Consider the following 20,121-nt stretch of genomic DNA (forward strand, 5'->3'; position numbering starts at 1 on the left):
GCCGCTATAGTGTATGTCAGTGGAAGACATACACTATGTGTTCCTGAGCCTGTACAGCCAGGAAGGGAGTTTTACAGCATTCCTCCTCACTGGTGCGTCACGGATCCTTGACTTTATTACTGAGGAGGATACGGGAGGTTCCCATACAATCTAGCCAGTGTTTCTGGGTTGACATTAAAAAGGGATTAGCATACTCTATCTGTTGTGACCTCTGAGTGCATCCACTAATGCATCCAGATCACATGCTAGTTCATTCAGTGTTGTGCTGGTGGCATGCTAATATCAATTTCTGAATATATTTAATGTAATTGAGAGTGATTGGAATTCTAAAATCATTTCTGAAATAGCATGGTTATAGAGTAAAGTAACCCAGCCACTGAGACTGGAGGTTTTCATTATGACTGGTCTTCGACGCACATTATAATCCAGCCCTATTATGATCTTTTATAATTTTGTCATCTGGAAAGGCTATTGGCCAAACGTACAGTATGTTGCTTTAATCCATGATTGCCCTGCCCAATCCGAGGTGTGGTAATACTTTAGTCCAGATGTTCACTGGCTGTGATAGACAGACAGAAAAACTATTCGGGCCATTGGAGCATATTACATACACCCTCTCTTATTCACAGTTTTTGTTATGAAATTCTGTGGCTTATACATATGTAATAACAATATTATCTGAACGATTAAAATGTTAATATCTGTTAAATGTTCTGCAGTGGTGAATGTGAAGTAGAGCCAGAGGTAATAATCTGACGTTAGCTTTGCAAACACCCCTGATGATGTTATATGTGACAGTATGAATGTATCTGCAGCTCTGGCTTTATAGCTACAATCCCCACACTGCTCAACAAACCAACCAGATTAACGCCAACAGCAGGCCTCTGATTACAGCTGATGCTGGTTTGATCTAGTGTTCAGGGATGTGTTAAGAGTGCACTATAGCAGGGGTACAGTAGGGGTGGGCAGGGGGGAGGACAAGGAGGGGATCCTCTTATGAGACCCTGGCTGAGAGGGACTGGATCTGAAGTCTGACTGAAGGCCAGTCAACAGTGAAATACAGTAGCATCATGTGATACCCCACCTGGGTCAGACAGCAAGCCTCACACTCGCTATTGTGGGGAAATATAATGTAATGCCATACTACTGTATGTCTCTCTGTCAAAGGCATCTCTGCTGCTTCTCCCTGTGTGGTTTATGTCAGAGGAAGTTTTCACCCCTGGAATCTCCTGAAGCCCATGGATATGAGCCCAAATCCTTCATGCCTTCCCTGCCCTTTCTCACTCACACTGTGGCACAAGCGTCCTGTATGCATCCCTGATCCGTTATGTACTGTACAGGCTCTGGTTTGCGCTGTGTGAGCCCAGCATCTGCTTGGAGTTTTCATCCCATTGCGTAATGCTGCATGCCACCCCTTACCCTACCTACCGTGTCTCTAAAGTACAAATGCCACCCCTTACCCTACCTACCGTCTCTCTAAAGTACAAATGCCACCCCTTACCCTACCTACCGTGTCTCTAAAGTACAAATGCCACCCCTTACCCTACCTACCGTCTCTCTAAAGTACAAATGCCCCCTTACCCTACCTACTGTGTCTCTAAAGTACAAATGCCACCCCTTACCCTGGAAAGTCTTTGGCCCTTTTTCTCCCTCTAAAAACAAAGTACAAATGCCACCCCTTACCCTACCTACTGTGTCTCTAAAGTACAAATGACACCCCTTACCCTACCTACTGTGTCTCTAAAGTACAAATGTGTCTCTAAAGTACAAATGCCACCCCTTACCCTACCTACCGTCTCTCTAAAGTACAAATGCCACCCCTGTACCCTACCTACCGTGTCTCTAAAGTACAAATGCCACCCCTTACCCTACCTACCGTCTCTCTAAAGTACAAATGCCCCCATGCTACCCTACCTACCGTGTCTCTAAAGTACAAATGCCACCCCCTTACCCTACCTACCGTCTCTCTAAAGTACAAATGCCCCCATTACCCTACCTACCGTGTCTCTAAAGTACAAATGCCACCCCTTACCCTACCTACCGTCTCTAAAGTACAAATGCCACCCCTTACCCTACCTACCGTCTCCTAAAGTACAAATGCCCCCTTACCCAGTACCTACCGTGTCTCTAAAGTACAAATGCCACCCCTTACCCTACCTACCGTCTCTAAAGTACAAATGCCCCCCTTACCCTACCTACTGTGTCTCTAAAGTACAAATGCCACCCTTACCCTACCTACCCTCTCTCAACAAAGTACAAATGCCACCCCTTACCCTACCTACTGTGTCTCTAAAGTACAAATGACACCCCTTACCCTACCTACTGTGTCTCTAAAGTACAAATGCCACCCCTTACCCTACCTACCGTCTCTCTAAAGTACAAATGCCACCCCTTACCCTACCTACCGTGTCTCTAAAGTACAAATGCCACCCCTTACCCTACCTACCGTCTCTCTAAAGTACAAATGCCCCCCCCTTACCCTACCTACCGTGTCTCTAAAGTACAAATGCCACCCCTTACCCTACCTACCGTCTCTCTAAAGTACAAATGCCCCCCTTACCCTACCTACCGTGTCTCTAAAGTACAAATGCCACCCCTTACCCTACCTACCGTCTCTCTAAAGTACAAATGCCACCCCTTACCCTACCTACCGTCTCTCTAAAGTACAAATGCCACCCCTTACCCTACCTACTGTGTCTCTAAAGTACAAATGCCACCCCTTACCCTACCTATCGTGTCTCTAAAGTACAAATGCCACCCTTACCCTACCTACCGTCTCTCTAAAGTACAAATGCCACCCCTTACCCTACCTACTGTGTCTCTAAAGTACAAATGCCACCCCTTACCCTACCTACTGTCTCTCTAAAGTACAAATGCCACCCCTTACCCTACCTACCGTCTCTCTAAAGTACAAATGCCACCCCTTACCCTACCTACCGTGTCTCTAAAGTACAAATGCCACCCCTTACCCTACCTACCGTCTCTCTAAAGTACAAATGCCACCCCTTACCCTACCCACCGTGTCTCTAAAGTACAAATGCCACCCCTTACCCTACCCACTGTGTCTCTAAAGTACAAATGCCACCCCTTACCCTACCTACCGTCTCTCTAAAGTACAAATGCCACCCCTTACCCTACCTACCGTGTCTCTAAAGTACAAATGCCACCCCTTACCCTACCTACCGTGTCTCTAAAGTACAAATGCCACCCCTTACCCTACCCACCGTGTCTCTAAAGTACAAATGCCACCCCTTACCCTACCCACCGTGTCTCTAAAGTACAAATGCCACCCCTTACCCTACCTACCGTCTCTAAAGTACAAATGCCACCCCTTACCCTACCCACCGTGTCTCTAAAGTACAAATGCCACCCCTTACCCTACCCACTGTGTCTCTAAAGTACAAATGCCACCCCTTACCCTACCCACCGTGTCTCTAAAGTACAAATACCACCCCTTACCCTACCCACCGTGTCTCTAAAGTACAAATGCCACCCCTTACCCTACCCACCGTGTCTCTAAAGTACAAATGCCACCCTTACCCTACCCACCGTGTCTCTAAAGTACAAATACCACCCCTTACCCTACCTACCGTCTCTCTAAAGTACAAATGCCACCCCTTACCCTACCCACCGTGTCTCTAAAGTACAAATGCCACCCCTTACCCTACCCACCGTGTCTCTAAAGTACAAATGCCACCCCTTACCCTACCCACCGTGTCTCTAAAGTACAAATGCCACCCCTTACCCTACCCACCGTGTCTCTAAAGTACAAATGCCACCCCTTACCCTACCCACCGTGTCTCTAAAGTACAAATGCCACCCCTTACCCTACCCACCGTGTCTCTAAAGTACAAATACCACCCCTTACCCTACCCACCGTGTCTCTAAAGTACAAATGCCACCTTACCCTACCCACCGTGTCTCTAAAGTACAAATGCCACCCCTTACCCTACCCACCGTGTCTCTAAAGTACAAATGCCACCCCTTACCCTACCCACCGTGTCTCTAAAGTACAAATGCCACCCCTTACCCTACCCACCGTGTCTCTAAAGTACAAATGCCACCCCTTACCCTACCCACCGTGTCTCTAAAGTACAAATGCCACCCCTTACCCTACCCACCGTGTCTCTAAAGTACAAATGCCACCCCTTACCCTACCTACTGTCTCTCTAAAGTACAAATGCCCCCCTTACCCTACCTACCGTGTCTCTAAAGTACAAATGCCACCCCTTACCCTACCCACCGTGTCTCTAAAGTACAAATGCCACCCCTTACCCTACCCACCGTGTCTCTAAAGTACAAATGCCACCCCTTACCCTACCCACCGTGTCTCTAAAGTACAAATGCCACCCCTTACCCTACCTACCGTGTCTCTAAAGTACAAATGCCACCCCTTACCCTACCCACCGTGTCTCTAAAGTACAAATGCCACCCCTTACCCTACCCACCGTGTCTCTAAAGTACAAATGCCACCCCTTACCCTACCCACCGTGTCTCTAAAGTACAAATGCCACCCCTTACCCTACCCACCGTGTCTCTAAAGTACAAATGCCACCCCTTACCCTACCTACCGTCTCTCTAAAGTACAAATGCCACCCCTTACCCTACCTACTGTGTCTCTAAGGTACAAATGCCACCCCTTACCCTACCTACCGTCTCTCTAAAGTACACATGGCCGCAAGGGCATGAACACACACAAACAGTGATGCATGCATCCACACACTCTCACACATACGCACATGCATGCACGCACACCACACACACACACACACACACACACACACACACACACACACACATGTCACACACACACACACACATGCATACACATACATGGTTTAACATCATCCTATACTTTTTACTCTTCTCAAACTCTTTCCTGATGCATACACTTTGCAGACTTAGTTTTGATTAGGCAAGGCAGAGTAATTTTCTACACATTTTAATGAAGCAATTGCACATAAGCTTTTTAAATTATCTTTATTTTAGTATGTCATACACCCTTCATATTTAAGACTCATCAGTGTGTCCACAAGATCACATTGGATAAGTGCAGAGCACTACTTCACTTCCAACTAGAATTAGCACTTGATCAGTGTTACATTTAGCATGGTTTATTTTAAGTCTGTTTAGTCTTGCAAACACAAAGATTTCCATTCCTTAATCAATAATAACCCTTTGCGATAACACAGAGGTGTGTCATATCCTGGCACAGGTCAAAGGGTTTTATCTTGAAAAAAGGCAGCAAAATATGTAATAGCCATAATTGCATATATTTAAGTGACCAATTATTTTGACTATGTATTGGGGAAAGCTACATAATAGTCTATACATTTTGGGACATTTTTGAATACATTATATTGTGTTGTTCATTTTGGGGATAAACTCTATGTCAGATCCCTGAGTTTTTAGACATACAGTAATTATGTCCCATAATTGTCAATAGAATTTGAAGCATCCTGGCAATTCATACCAATGACTCGCACACAGGTGGGTTATCCGAGTCCTGACTGTGCATGGAGCTCAGGCCAGTGTCTGAGTCGTCATCGTTGGCATTGCAAGTCTTTGAAAGACCCCTGGCTTGCTCCACCCACTCGCTTTTCGTCTCCAGGGGACGCATCATTGCTGCCTCAGTAACCACAGAGTTGCGGTCATTGTCCTCGCCTTGTGTCTCGTCATCCTCTATATACAATGAGTTCACTTTCTCCAGCAAATCCCGTATCTCCTTTTCTTTCACCCCCCAAATATCCTGGGTTGTATTCAAATCACTCCTAATAGCCTCCAAATCCGTGTTCAAGCGCAGTCCAATGTATAAACTAGTATCCAGCTGCGTTTTGATCCTCTCCTCCTCCAGAAACAAATCGTTCTCTAATGATGTATCAGCCTCGAGGACTAAAGTTTCAGTGTGTGTCGCATGGGCTGTTGATACCCACATAGCGGTCTCTCCCGCGCTGGGTTTCACCTCTTTACTTGACAGCTCCTCTTGCCTTCGCTTCATCCACCTCTGATTCAGTTCCTCTTGGATCTCCACAGTAATGCTGTCCATGAGCGCTTCGTGCTCAGCCAATTCATCCTGAAGTCTAATCACCTCCTCACACCGTTGGGCATACTCCTCGAACTGGGCAACAGCCTCCGCCGAGCACGGCTTCTCACCCTCCTGCTTGGAGAGCCCGTCAGAATGCGCATCCACTAAGTATGTGTTCTGCACGTAATTGATACCATGCATTTTCATTCTGTCAAAATGAACTTTAGCTTCATACATTTCTATCTCTCTGTCCAGTTCTTTAATTCTCTGGATCTGTTGGCGGATTGTGTGGTCCTGGGATATGACCAGGTGAACCAAAGTTTCCATTTTCTCCCCAGTGGGCGCATCCTTGGACACGGTTTGCGCCCTCTTGTTATTTATTTTATCCAATTTTCTGAAAGCTTTCCTGACAATCCGACGTTGTTTCTCGGGTGAGAAGCCCATGGTGGCTCTTGCTGTCCCCTTGTAAATGCACGGACTCTCCTTACTGAGCACCACACGCGCCTCTGCGCTCCGGGGTCCATGGTTAGCCAAAGAAGCCTCATTTTTAACCAACACAAACCGCACGTTCTCCTGCTCCTCTCCCCACGCGCCCCAAAGTCGAAGGATCTTTGTTTTATTCGGCAAAATTCTTTCAGATCCTCTCCATTTTTCTACGATGCAATAGGACTGGGGTGATCCCGAGAGCATGGCTGCAGAGACACGTTGTTTCAGGTTTTGATCCTCTAGGAGCACATTGACCACATCTGCACAGGTTGTGCGCTTTGACAGTCCGGAGACAAGCTTCTCCTCTCGGCAAACCCACACAGATATCTTACTTTCCTTGGACTCCATCATAAACTAAAACGAAACGTTATTCCCCTTTAGAATACCATTCAAATTCCGTTTTTTTGAGGAGGGAAACGGAGTAGAACAGAGTTTTGTCATGTAAGTGCTAAATTAATTGTACATCCACATACGTTAGAAAATAAAGCAACATCCAACATTCTGAGATAAATAGTTCATTTTACGCGTTCCCTCAAGTAGTTGGTAGAGGATGGGAAGTCCATGTAGCCGCTGTCGCTGTTTGCTCTGTGTCCAAGTAAGCACACTCAACTGCGCCCTTTGCGCGCTGTGCGTACAACCGGAGACTCGCTCTGCTTTGATCACATGACAACTTTACAGTTCCTAAACACAACAAGTAACACCGCCCATAAAGTGTGTTACTCTCCCAGAGAACGTGATTGCGTATTTTGATAAAACATGATAACAACAACAACAACAACAACACTATTATCAATGAATAACAACAACAAACGACTAATACTACAACTAATAATGATAACAATAATTACAACAACTACCACATCAATAACAATAGTAGTGATATACTAAATTATAACAACACTTAGAATAATAAGTGTATACATGCGCATCTATTATTATTACTAATATTAATTACGAATAATTGACTGTCCCTTGACTGATGTACCTGGGCTGGTGCCTTGGCTGATGCCGACATAAACGCAGACAGCCCTGGGGGTTATGCAACACTTCAAATAGTGACAATGGGAGGTGTGAAATAAGGTACTGACATCCCTAAATCAGAAGATATTATCTTACTGCTGAGCATATATACTTTTAAAAAATGCATTAGCATGCAGTGTACAAAGTAAGACTAATCTACACACATCTGCATAGGAGGCTATAACCTAATACATTGCACCATGCATCTTCTCTGGGTGACACACACATTTCACTTGACTGACAAACACCCCAACAAACAGATGGTAAAAGAAAAGCGATTGTATTGGGTCAGCTTCGCGGGGTTCCACAATATATTGCCTCATCTCACTTTTCTATTCATACATGCTGATTATCAACATCAGCTCAACAACCCAGTGGTAAAAAAAACATGGTTGAATCAATGTTTCCGCGTAATTTCAACAAAAAAAGAATGAATTGTGATGACACTGAATCAACGTGGGAAACGTATGGGAATTAGTTTGTTTTTACCTGGCTAACTATTCATCTAAATCCAATTACATTGTGACATTATTTGTTGAGTTCACATTGAATTCTTGTTAGATGACAAATCAACCAAATGTAAACCAAAACTAGACGTTGAAATGACATCTGCCCCGAATGGGAAGACACAGTCTGACACTTAGACGACCACTTCCTGGTTCATTCAGAAGGCAGCGTTCTAACCTTGATCTCGAGGATTTATCTGGAATTACGAGAGAAATTCTGACCCCCTGCTGGTACCCGTCAAGTGAGGACAGCTACACCATGAATCAAGTAGTAGTAGTAGTAGTAGTATCATAATAACGAACATTTCACACCCATTATGAGGGTCCAGTATTCTTCCTCTCGTACTCAGATACAGCTGTGTAAAAGACTCCCTAGAAACACAGGGAGTGTAGTAGTCCAAATCTGGCAGGGCTCTGACCCCTGGGAAGATTACACTGGTGCACTGTGCATGGATTTAAAAATGACTCCATAATCAGATCCTCTCACACACATGAGCCAGACAGACAGACACACATCTGTTAGATATTATGTGGACAGTGTCATTGGAGAGAGAGGATAGGGAGAGGGCATTCTGTAGACGGGCGAGTTGTTCTCTCTGATTATTAAGCACACTAAACTACTGGCGTTACAATCATTACAACATAAAACCGTTACAAGGTGTAATCGATGTCTGAGTGAGTGAATGAGAGAGCAATAGACATGCCTAGGCTCCAGGTTAAAATATGCTAGCACTATTTACAACAGCGTTACAGAATGACCATGTCAGTGCAACAGCCAAACAGCAGCACTGTGGCCTTCAGTCTGTTTTAGGTTGGTCCAATGGACAAGTCTTTCATTTGATAATGGCTCCATCTGGTGTTAGCGTTCAGTATTACCCATGATAACTGTTACACAAAAAGGAAAGTGATACATTTTATAATGACACAAATGCTTCATAAATCATTCACAATATATATATAATTAAGTGCAATAGTCATGCTAGATCTAATTCAAAATGAACGAAGCACAGAACTTTAGCTGAGAGAGGGCTGTGCTTTAGGGATGATAACATTGGGTGGCAGGTAGCCTAGCGGAACCTTGAGAGCTTTGGGCAAGTAACTGAAAGGTCATTGGTTCGAGTCCCCCAGCCGACTACATGACAAATCTGTTGATGTGCCCTTGAGCAAGGCACTTAACCCTAATTCCCCATGAAAGTTGCTCTAGATAGGAGTGTCTGTTAAATGTAAACCATCTTTATCAAAGAGTGCAGCCTGTGTCAGTGACTTCACTGGGCTTAATTATTGTTTTTATAGGGGCTTCTTTTGTTGTCCCAGATTATGAAATCCAGTTTCATAACTGAAAATACTGCCACATGACATACTGTAACATAATGGAGATACTATAACAAAGCTGGCACCAATACAAAAGGCAGGGAATGGCTCTCTCTGTTGGTTATTTGCGGGTAGTACAGCTGATGTGTTCTTACATAATTATGTTTATTTATCTAAAGGTTAAGTTCGAATTTAATGTATTAATGTGGAGATGCTCTAAATTGTTTTTGTATTCTCACTGTCAGTTTTTCACAGAATAAAAAGGGAGACCATATTTTTCCTGATTTATTTAACTTCAATATTGTATACATACAAAGTATCTAGAAAGCTACAAAATATCGACCACTTTATCAAGAAGGCATCAAAATGTTACGGAGCAAAGACAAGACCATATGCAGTAGAGAACACGTACACATAGCAGGTTTTATTTTCTGTCCCTTGCTCCAACGCGTTACTGTCGTGGATATGAAAAGATATCACACTTCTGTACCAAGAAAAGCAAGGATATATCATTTTATACAAAGCACCTTTTTACAAAGAAAATGTCTGCACACAAACCCAATAGTTGTTTTTATGATACTATCTGAACTATGGAAAAGTTCACTTTAAAACCAACATCTTAAAATGGTAATAACCAACAAAAAAGGTACCAGTACCTACATTTAGACAAAATTACAAACAAATAACAACAAGAGCTAAACTGCTGATATCTTTGTGTCGAGATTCCGTTACACATCCATGCTTTATGTCCATTTTATTCAGAGTGTCCTCCAGACAATTCATCTGACCAAAGGCAACAGTCTTCTGGTCCCCAGAGACATGGGAGGTACAGTCAGCTGTTCCAGCCTGGAACTGACAGGTCAAATGTACCAGCAGTGTAGCAGTAACAGCATCACCACCCTCTTGGGGCTTGGAATATACCCTAAATGTAATCACAAACCATCATATACATGTAGAACAATAAAACAGGAACACTTCAGTAAGTAATTCCTAAACGTGAACTAGTACACAGGGCAAAAAGAGAGAGGAAACGGTTAACAAAGGAAAAGTACATATGCCTACTGAACTCCAGTCTCCATAGGGCTGTAGCAAAAATACTGAGCAATTGAACCAACATTGTCTGTATCCACCAGAAACATTTTCTGCAATGATTCAGAATGAGACGTTCCCATAAATAATTGAGTAAGAATCAGGAAACATGTATCTCTTCTTAAGGTAAAGTTGTAAGTCTATGTGACTTCACAGCTGCTGGAACGAGTCACCATCCTCCATTCTATCAGTTGCTGTCTGGTCAAACAGGTCTTTCACAGACTATACATTTACACACATGAATAGTACAGGTACTCTTCTTAACAGATCATTTATTAAAACCAAATTATATTAATATATATTTTATTTCACCATGGATCGACTCACTCACTGTCCCTTGTCATCTAGTACAAACCTTCAGCAAGGCAATGTGGTGATTGGTGTCATTACATCTCTTTTTGGTTTAGCAATGCTTAATTCGTAATTATTTAGTGTTTTCATTGCTGGAGATTCTAAACCAAAGGCACTTCCATGCTACAGTGCAGGACATGACTAGAGATCGTATGTATCTCTGTATTTTTGGTCTTTCAAAACAGGAAAGGCAAAGTCAGTTCTTATTTATGTTAAAAAGTAACTCAGTTTAACTCGTGTGTGTGTGGTAAGATTTTGTACCAATATGTATATTGGTGAGTGATTTTATATATATTTTTTGTGCGTATTAAAAACAAAATACATTCTTAAAAGTGAACCAAGGCCAGTTTGACACCATACAATAAGGCACTGTACACTGTTACACTTTGGCAGATTGTACTGTAGGTGAATTCCTACAAAATGTGAAAATTAGTCACCCAGCTTAGGAAAGATATCACAGCTTTAGTGGCATCTTTTGGAATTAACACGTCCGTAACATGTTTAAGGCTCGGAATTGGTGTAGGCCACAGGTTCATGGGGTGGTGTGAACGTAAAGGCAGCGACACTGGCTAGGACTTAGTAGAAATTACACTGCAATGACCAGAAAAAATACACAATCTGTTCAGAGGCAATGAAACTGCATACTGAACACAGCCCGCTGTCTAAGAAGTGATCCATTTTCTCACGGTTATTTCAGGATATCCTAAAACCTTAAACCACACACCTAAAAGAAAAACGAAAAAGTTAAAATCGGCATGTCCTAGAAGGGGAACCAAGTGCTTAGGACAAGGTGACAGTCCACTCAGAGTAGCTAAAGTAGTGCTTTCATGTTTTTAGAATCAAATCCATTTTAATGACTGTCTTCTCAGAAGAGAGGGACTCGTTTGTAGCGTAGGACATTGGAACAGGATAGATGTATGGTTTCCTTATTGCAATGTAAGACGTGTGAGCCATGTCTGAGGCAGACACAGGTTGAACCAGGCCTCTGTAGTGTAATCACAGTGCATTCATTCTGCTGTTAGTGTCTAAGACGTGGATTGTCCACAGGGATCAGTATCTTATTTCCCTGAAAGAAACAGACGCTTTTGTAACGCAATAACTTCACTATTATGATGCCCACAATCACTTGCCTTCGACTAACTTTCGTGAAGAAATGTCATTATCACCAAAATGTATTTTTTTTAAATGCTTTTCTTTGGAAAACCTATTGGTCAAGTGTGTATGTACGGTTTGTATATCTATACCACAGGAGGCTGCTGAGTGGAGAACGGCTCGTAATAATGGCTGGAACGGAGCAGATGGAATGGCATCAAACACCTGGAAACCATGTGTTTGATATATTTAATAGCATTCCACTGATTCCACTCCAGTCGTTACCACAAGCCCGTCCTCCCCAATTAGGTGCCACCAACCTCCTGTGACCTATACGCTCACAAATCAACTACAGACATACACGTAGTTTACAGGACCAATGGGGAAAAGACAACATCTTCCTAGTGTTTTCTAAGTGTACATTACAAGATCAAAGCGAAAGAAGACAACATATACATAATGTCTGCTGACCAAATTAAACCCAACCAACAGATTCCTTACATACTGCCTCTTATATATGTACATCCTACAAACAAAGATTGACTCGCCATCTCCTGTATCAAAACATAGAACAACTGTACCGCAATTCACAGCTGCAGTCAAACATCAAATACATACATTAATATACAAAGAAATGACTAACAATAGGCTTCACCCAAAATGTGACCGAAAAGCAGTGCATGTGTGATTTTCAGCTAGAGGCACTGTCAATTTGTTTTGAGGTTCTTTAGTCTATGTAAAGGGAGGATTCAGGGGGTTCAGGAGTCTCATTCCTTCACCAGTCGGTAGATATGATGCTGGGCACCGTGCTCGCTGTTCGACACCTCAAACACACACGCCATACACAGCAGAGTCTCCTGTGTGTCCCTGTTCGTCACCACCTGGAAGAGACGGAGATGTCATGTTAGTCATTCAGACCTAACGCAATCCCACTCCATGTAATGCAATGAGCAGTCTCTGGAGAGGAATATGGGTCTCAGGAAAAGGACTTTCCGATGTTTAAAGGCCCACGGACAGATCTCAATCAGCAAACAATGTGACAAAAACAAGTCAATTTGTAAATCTAAGGAAATTAAAGGAGTGGGTGAAAAGAAATGAAACAAACAAAACCGGGGCAGGGTTGAGAGTGCACACCCACACATCCATTAAAAAGAGCTCTGAGGGATTGTAAAATAGAACTTTAAGCCCCCATGTGATGGCTAATAACAGGGGTCCCCACCCCCTGTGATCGCTCCCCTCCCCTCCTCTCCCCTGCAGATGATAAGACTCCTCACACTGCGTTCCATCCCCTGTGGAATGTGAGGAATGCAGGTGAAGGGAGCGAGGCTCATCTCAGGTCCCGGTCAGAGCTCCTCTTTTCAGGTTCGCTGGAGCCAAAGGAGCCCAGCAGAAAGCTAGGATAAAGGAGAGGGAGGGTCCTAGCCACAGGTTAGAGTAGTGAGAGAGGCTTTTGTAAATGGCTGCTTTAGGAAGCAGTAGTAGGACGGACAGGACAGGACATGAAGTAATCCTTACCAAAAGAATGGTGAAGTTCTCCAGGACACTGTTCATCATGTATTTTTCAGGCAGGTGTTTGAGCTTGTGGATAAAGTTGATCATGTATTCACACATGGGAGACCGGCTTATCCTGTACACAAAGCGTCCGTTCTCAAACCGGGCATACTCCGTCTGGGGAGAGAGAGAACCAACATCCAGAAATGTGTGACGCATATACTGATAGATATGTCACACATACTGTATACCTTCCCTATATCGGCATTGAACACGTCACCCTCCCTAAGAGAGGGGGTGACCTTGACAATTTATTGATAAAACTGGAGGCCACCTGGATCTTTAATTTAAAGATCTCATTGTAGAGTTTGATCTGAAGTCATTCCTGTGATGTTTGTGTTTTTGTTATCCATTGTAAATAAAGTGATTGTAGGCCTATATGTTGTAGCCTAATTGTATCTATGATCGTATGTTATCCATTCATGCTTTTTTTTACATGTTCTATTGATATTTGTAAATCGACCAATGAAATCATGCCACAGCTGGCCATAATTACAGACACCTGTGTGTGTCCTTCCAAACTATATAAACTAGTGAACCGCAGTGTTTGTCATTAAACCCTGATGAAGACAGCTTGGCTGTCGGAACATTGGTAATAAATGATTGCATCTGAACACCTAGAGTGTGAATCTTTTCTTTTTGAAGTGTTCTACTTTCCTTGCCAGCACCTCACCTAACCAGGTGTGAGCTTCTTCGCCCTCCACATATACTGCTATCAACAGGTGAATATGTCATTTACAGAATATATTTTTTTACTCACCTCCACCTTCTCGACGACCTGCTTGCCAAAGGAGCACACCTTAGTTGAGCAGGTGATTGTCATGTTCTCGGAGCTCTCATACTGACTGGTCACTCCATAGAAAGCCCCCGCTTCATCCTGAATGTTGCAGTTCAAGTCAGCCTGGGAACCACAAATAACACAATATTAGTCGTTGGTAAGACAGAAATGTGTCTAATTTGTTCATCCATATGAGGTGAGAGAAATGTGTTTTAGCAAAGAATGGTCATCACAATACTGCTCTCTAGTGAGAGGGCAATGAGATGACAAATTAATGGCATGCAGAACAGAATTGTATGTATATGCACCATGCAATGGAAAAATGTTAGTGTAGATTGAAAGTCATTTATTTCAAATAAAAAATCTCCTACACCTGTGAATGTATTATCATCTAGCGGGGCATCAGTGATCAAATGAATGGACAGTCTTAAATAAATAACAAACTTCTTAGCCACCTCTGAATGACTATGTAAATGTCATCCATATTTGGAACTAGATGTTAAGGGAGATTAAATGAAGTTATGTTAAGAGGCTGATTCATGCTAGTGAAAAGAAGCAGTGCTCTGAGGGCAGCTCTCTAGTTCCAGGACATCATGTTCATTATAGGGACAAAAAGAGCACATCTCCTTCTATAGCATCCTCCTCCTTCATTAGTCAAAGCAGTTACACTTTAATTATTGTGCAGATTGTGCCTTTCATTTGAAATTCAGATAGGCCGGTCACTTCAAAAGGAATTTGAACGGGCTGTTCTGGCTGCTACAGCGAGCCCCACTTTGTTGGCTGCCGCTAGTTAGCATTTTCCATTGGGCTAAAATACATGCAATGTTTAAACAGCCATTAAGAGTGCAACCAGGTCACTCCATTGTTTTGAGATATTACACTGAATTAGCGAGCGCTTTGATCACAAGCTCTCCTGCTATGCGAGGCCAAATATAGCAACATGCATTCTGCAGCCATCTTCAGTGTTTAGCCTCTGATTAAACCCATTCACTGGAGATGAAACCAAACAAATCCTGTTTTCTCTGGGTTGTAAAACAGGAAATGCTTTATACTATAGAAACATGAGAAATTATATACAATATATCTTTATAGAGATACTAAGTAGAACAAAATGCATTAAATCTCACCAGTTTCATTTCACAGGCTAATTAATAGTAAATAATTCTGTAAACATATTTGTTTAAATATCTGAGTTTATTTTTCTTTCCACAATACTGGTCTTCTCCGTATCTTTTCTTCACCTCTTTCTTCATACAAACACACATGCCTACTGTACACACTAAAGTGCTATTCAGTCACCAGACCAGTGCAGATACTTAGCAACATGATACTCACCCAAAATTTTATGAGGAAGAAGGAATTCTGGGGACCCTTGCCAAAGAGCTCCTTCAGTCCTCCTTTCTTTTCAGGGAATTTGTCATAAATCTGACGAATGTCCACTGACTCCAGCAAGGCATCGCTGTAGGAGTGGTTCGTCTGTCCGATGTGCACAAAGAGGTGCTTGTTGTACTGAAAGACAGTAAACAGGAGGATCTTACACAACTAATATCAAAAAGACGCAGAAAAAAATGCTTTTGAGTATTGATCTCTCATGCAGAAGTTGCAGTTTATTACTGTTCTGTTTTCAATAAATGTAGAACATCTGGCTGCCTGAGATCCTCAGAAAAATGATTCTAATTTACAGTACCAGTCAGTCTGTTCTCCATGGTTTATGAGATAAAAAATATAAATAAGATAGTCATATATAGTCATAAGACAAAAAGGAGGAATGCCAGCAAATCCGGGAATATCTTCACAATTAAATCTGTACTATTGCCCTAATGCTCTGGTTGTGAGAGTCAAATCTTATCATGAGGGTTATTTCAAAGTCACTGTTGCCCTTTACTTCAGTATCCGAGTGCTGCATGGCCTCTCCAGCCTAGCCTTAAGGCCATGTAACCATCTCAAATATTCAGCTAAATACAAGATTAATGGCTGTCATGCGATATCAATAACAAAATAAAATTCTCGGGGGAATGCAGACAAACCAAGACAGATCGCTCACGTCCAAACCAAACAATAAAGAATGTGAGGCATGAGCTTAGGGCTGCTGGCCTGTGTGCCTTTTCACATGACGTGACATGGGTCTGTGGTCCATCTTACTTTCCCTAATCCCAGTGTTCTGTGTGTGTACGGTCGGTCAGAACTAGTGAAGGGAACTCAATCTAGTGTGTGCATTCATTCTCGTCTCTTTGATCCTCGACAGTGTGCAGCTAGACCCTCTGTGTGTTGAGAGAGGGCCAGAACTAGCTGATAAGAGCTGGAAATGACTGACGGCTATGTCTCATGAGAGTGGCCATGAATACAGACAATACCCTCCCTATCTTGACATGCTTTTACATGCTTTCATGAAAAAGAAGAGCTATAAGAGCGTGCGGGTATTTTTTCCCTCAACATTAAAACCCCATGAAAAAAACCTGAGGTCGTTCCAGTCTGGATACAGTGAATAGGTCAGAGGCAGTGTGTAGAGGTGTAGAGTGGTGATGAGTAGCCTGGTAGAGTGGTACATATAATACATATGCAGAGTGGTGATGAGTAGCCTGGTAGAGTGGTACATGTGAGATACATATAATACATATGCAGAGTGGTGATGAGTAGCCTGGTAGAGTGGTACATATAATACATATGCAGAGTGGTGATGAGTAGCCTGGTAGAGTGGTACATGTAATACATATGCAGAGTGGTGATGAGTAGCCTGGTAGAGTGGTACATGTAATACATATGCAGAGTGGTGATGAGTAGCCTGGTAGAGTGGTACATGTGAGATACATATAATACATATGCAGAGTGGTGATGAGTAGCCTGGTAGAGTGGTACATGTAATACATATGCAGAGTGGTGATGAGTAGCCTGGTAGAGTGGTACATGTGAGATACATATAATACATATGCAGAGTGGTGATGAGTAGCCTGGTAGAGTGGTACATGTGAGATACATATAATACATATGCAGAGTGGTGATGAGTAGCCTGGTAGAGTGGTACATGCGAGATACATATAATACATATGCAGAGTGGTGATGAGTAGCCTGGTAGAGTGGTACATATAATACATATGCAGAGTGGTGATGAGTAGCCTGGTAGAGTGGTACATGCGAGATACATATAATACATATGCAGAGTGGTGATGAGTAGCCTGGTAGAGTGGTACATGCGAGATACATATAATACATATGCAGAGTGGTGATGAGTAGCCTGGTAGAGTGGTACATGCGAGATACATATAATACATATGCAGAGTGGTGATGAGTAGCCTGGTAGAGTGGTACATGCGAGATACATATAATACATATGCAGAGTGGTGATGAGTAGCCTGGTAGAGTGGTACATATAATACATATGCAGAGATACATATAATACATATGCAGAGTGGTGATGAGTAGCCTGGTAGAGTGGTACATGCGAGATACATATAATACATATGCAGAGTGGTGATGAGTAGCCTGGTAGAGTGGTACATGCGAGATACATATAATACATATGCAGAGTGGTGATGAGTAGCCTGGTAGAGTGGTACATGCAAGATACATATAATACATATGCAGAGTGGTGATGAGTAGCCTGGTAGAGTGGTACATGCGAGATACATATAATACATATGCAGAGTGGTGATGAGTAGCCTGGTAGAGTGGTACATGTGAGATACATATAATACATATGCAGAGTGGTGATGAGTAGCCTGGTAGAGTGGTACATGCGAGATACATATAATACATATGCAGAGTGGTGATGAGTAGCCTGGTAGAGTGGTACATGCAAGATACATATGCAGTGGTGATGAGTAGCCTGGTAGAGTGGTACATGTGAGATACATATAATACATATGCAGAGTGGTGATGAGTAGCCTGGTAGAGTGGTACATGTGAGATACATATAATACATATGCAGAGTGGTGATGAGTAGCCTGGTAGAGTGGTACATGTGAGATACATATAATACATATGCAGAGTGGTGATGAGTAGCCTGGTAGAGTGGTACATGTGAGATACATATAATACATATGCAGAGTGGTGATGAGTAGCCTGGTAGAGTGGTACATGTGAGATACATATAATACATATGCAGAGTGGTGACGAGTAACCTGGTAGAGTGGTACATGTGAGATACATATAATACATATGCAGAGTGGTGACGAGTAGCGCAGTAACCAAAAGCTTGCTGGTTTGAATCCCAGAGCCGTGTAGGTGAAAAATATGTTGATGTGCCCTTGAGCAATGCACTTAGCCCTGATTGCTCCTGTAAGTCGCTCTGGATAAAAGGATACTCACAGAGTCTTGGTCTCTCTGCTGCTCCAGGAAGGCAGAGAACTCCACCAGCCGGAGCTTGGATGTCCCAATGGAGCGGCCATGCCACGCTGGGACTGTTGGGGCTGGGGCTGATGTGGGCTCAAAGCCTGCATCACAACCACCATGAGTAACACTCTCTCTCTGACATAACAAACTGAATTTTATCTCCATAGCTCATTATAATGTCAGATTTTAAACAATGCTATAGGTCTACTTATTAAGAAAAAATGAAATTTGCATGAGCGAAAGCCTTACTGGAAATCGTTGTTACTCCCGGCTGGATGGGATATGCTTGTTGGGTGAATGGCTTGATGCTAAAACAGAGGGGAAAATGCAATGGTCTGGAACTTCTACAGAGCAACATATTGAACATATCACTGACAAACAGCAAAGAAGAAATAAGGCTGACTGAAGTATTTGTACAAGAGCCCATCCATTTCTATATGGACCCTTCAACCGCTGCACCCACAAAGAAAATATTGGCGAGTACGTGAAATAGAGCGACAGAGATCGAGAAAGTGAGTGGAACAGCAAGAGGGTGACAGAGGGGGAGAGAAATAGAAAACTGTCACATTGCATGTTTTCTGAGAAGAGAACATGATACTCACTCTTGTGATGATCCAGGTTGGGCTGTTGATATCATGCCCTGCCAAAACTAGAAAATGAGATAAATCAATACACAACAAAACATCCAAACACACATCCCTGAAAAATACTTCCAAGCAGCACAATTAATACATGTAGTTATCTCGAATAGCATTCATTTTGACTTTGTGCTTATCAGATGTGGTCAGTTTCCATAAAGCCCTGGTGTGTGTAATGTGATTTGAATGGAACGTTGGCTGGGGAGCAGGGGGCCTGGTGGCTGCCCTCTGTGGTGTGTTGGTCTGAGTGGACCGATAGTGGGTTGCCGGCGAGCCTCTTACCCCTGCCGCTCCGGGGAAGGCTGGGCGCGGGATGCCTGGCAGGCCCAGCTTGTTGTGGATGGCGGTAGCAGAGACGATCTGAGCCGAGGACATGGAGGCCATGCTTTGGAGGGCTTTGTCCTTCACGGTCTGATCCTTCAACAGCAGTCACAAAAGGCTTAGCACTCACAGAGGGCAAGATGGGGGACATAGAACAGTGATAACAACGGCCACGCTTCTAAACACACGAGCACACACACTCGTCTCCAACAACGACAGACAGCAGGCACGTTAAAAGCAAACATATTGCGGCAGCCATTAAAGAAGTGGATTGTTTCAAAGGAATGTGCCACAGAGTAAAGGTGAAAACTGAATTCCTGAATAAAATGGTACGTGTGGGTATGCACTTAATAGAAGCACGTTTCCTTGTTGACTAATCTATCTCTAACACACTTCCTACCATATAGAATACTTAATAGAGTGAGTAATAATAACTCCTTTCTCCGCTATTCCTTGAATATAACATAATTCAACAGTTCTTATGTCAAGGCTGGATTTGTCTGCCTGACAGAACAGTTAACCATACAAAGAGAAAGACTAAAGTAAGTCCGAAGGACGAACGCTTTGGTTAAGAGTTCCTTTCATGGCTCCTCTCACCACGTCCCCCCACTATTCTCCTTATGA

General features: G+C 43.0%; 2 protein-coding genes across 8 annotated transcripts in view; both read right to left on the bottom strand.

Annotated features, from left to right (window-relative positions):
- Nucleotides 1-4,963: 4,963 nt before the first annotated feature.
- rassf10b (Ras association domain family member 10b) lies at nt 4,964-7,149 on the bottom strand. The gene has a single exon (XM_035786954.2). It carries the CDS (start codon nt 6,860-6,862, stop codon nt 5,468-5,470), a length of 1,395 nt encoding a protein of 464 aa, XP_035642847.1. The 5' UTR covers nt 6,863-7,149; the 3' UTR covers nt 4,964-5,467.
- Nucleotides 7,150-9,615: 2,466 nt separating this feature from the next.
- LOC118393838 (transcriptional enhancer factor TEF-1) overlaps nt 9,616-20,121 on the bottom strand; it is a 55,532-nt gene continuing 45,026 nt past the window's right edge. For all 7 annotated transcript variants that reach the window (XM_035786961.2, XM_035786959.2, XM_035786960.2 and 4 more), the window contains 8 exons: nt 19,459-19,593; nt 19,141-19,187; nt 18,788-18,846; nt 18,515-18,639; nt 15,545-15,718; nt 14,192-14,332; nt 13,396-13,548; nt 9,616-12,761 (listed from right to left, as the gene is read on the bottom strand). In XM_035786961.2, the coding sequence (XP_035642854.1) occupies nt 12,648-12,761; nt 13,396-13,548; nt 14,192-14,332; nt 15,545-15,718; nt 18,515-18,639; nt 18,788-18,846; nt 19,141-19,187; nt 19,459-19,593 (948 nt within the window). In that variant the 3' untranslated portion in view covers nt 9,616-12,647. The remainder of the gene's footprint in view (nt 12,762-13,395; nt 13,549-14,191; nt 14,333-15,544; nt 15,719-18,514; nt 18,640-18,787; nt 18,847-19,140; nt 19,188-19,458; nt 19,594-20,121) is intronic.

Source organism: Oncorhynchus keta, chromosome 14, assembly GCF_023373465.1.
Source record: "Oncorhynchus keta strain PuntledgeMale-10-30-2019 chromosome 14, Oket_V2, whole genome shotgun sequence".
NCBI lineage: Eukaryota > Metazoa > Chordata > Actinopteri > Salmoniformes > Salmonidae > Oncorhynchus > Oncorhynchus keta.

What these genes read in the sequence shown, in the direction of transcription:
- rassf10b (XM_035786954.2), bottom strand. Translation starts at nt 6,862, where the DNA reads ATGATGGAGTCCAAGGAAAGTAAGATATCTGTGTGGGTTTGCCGAGAG.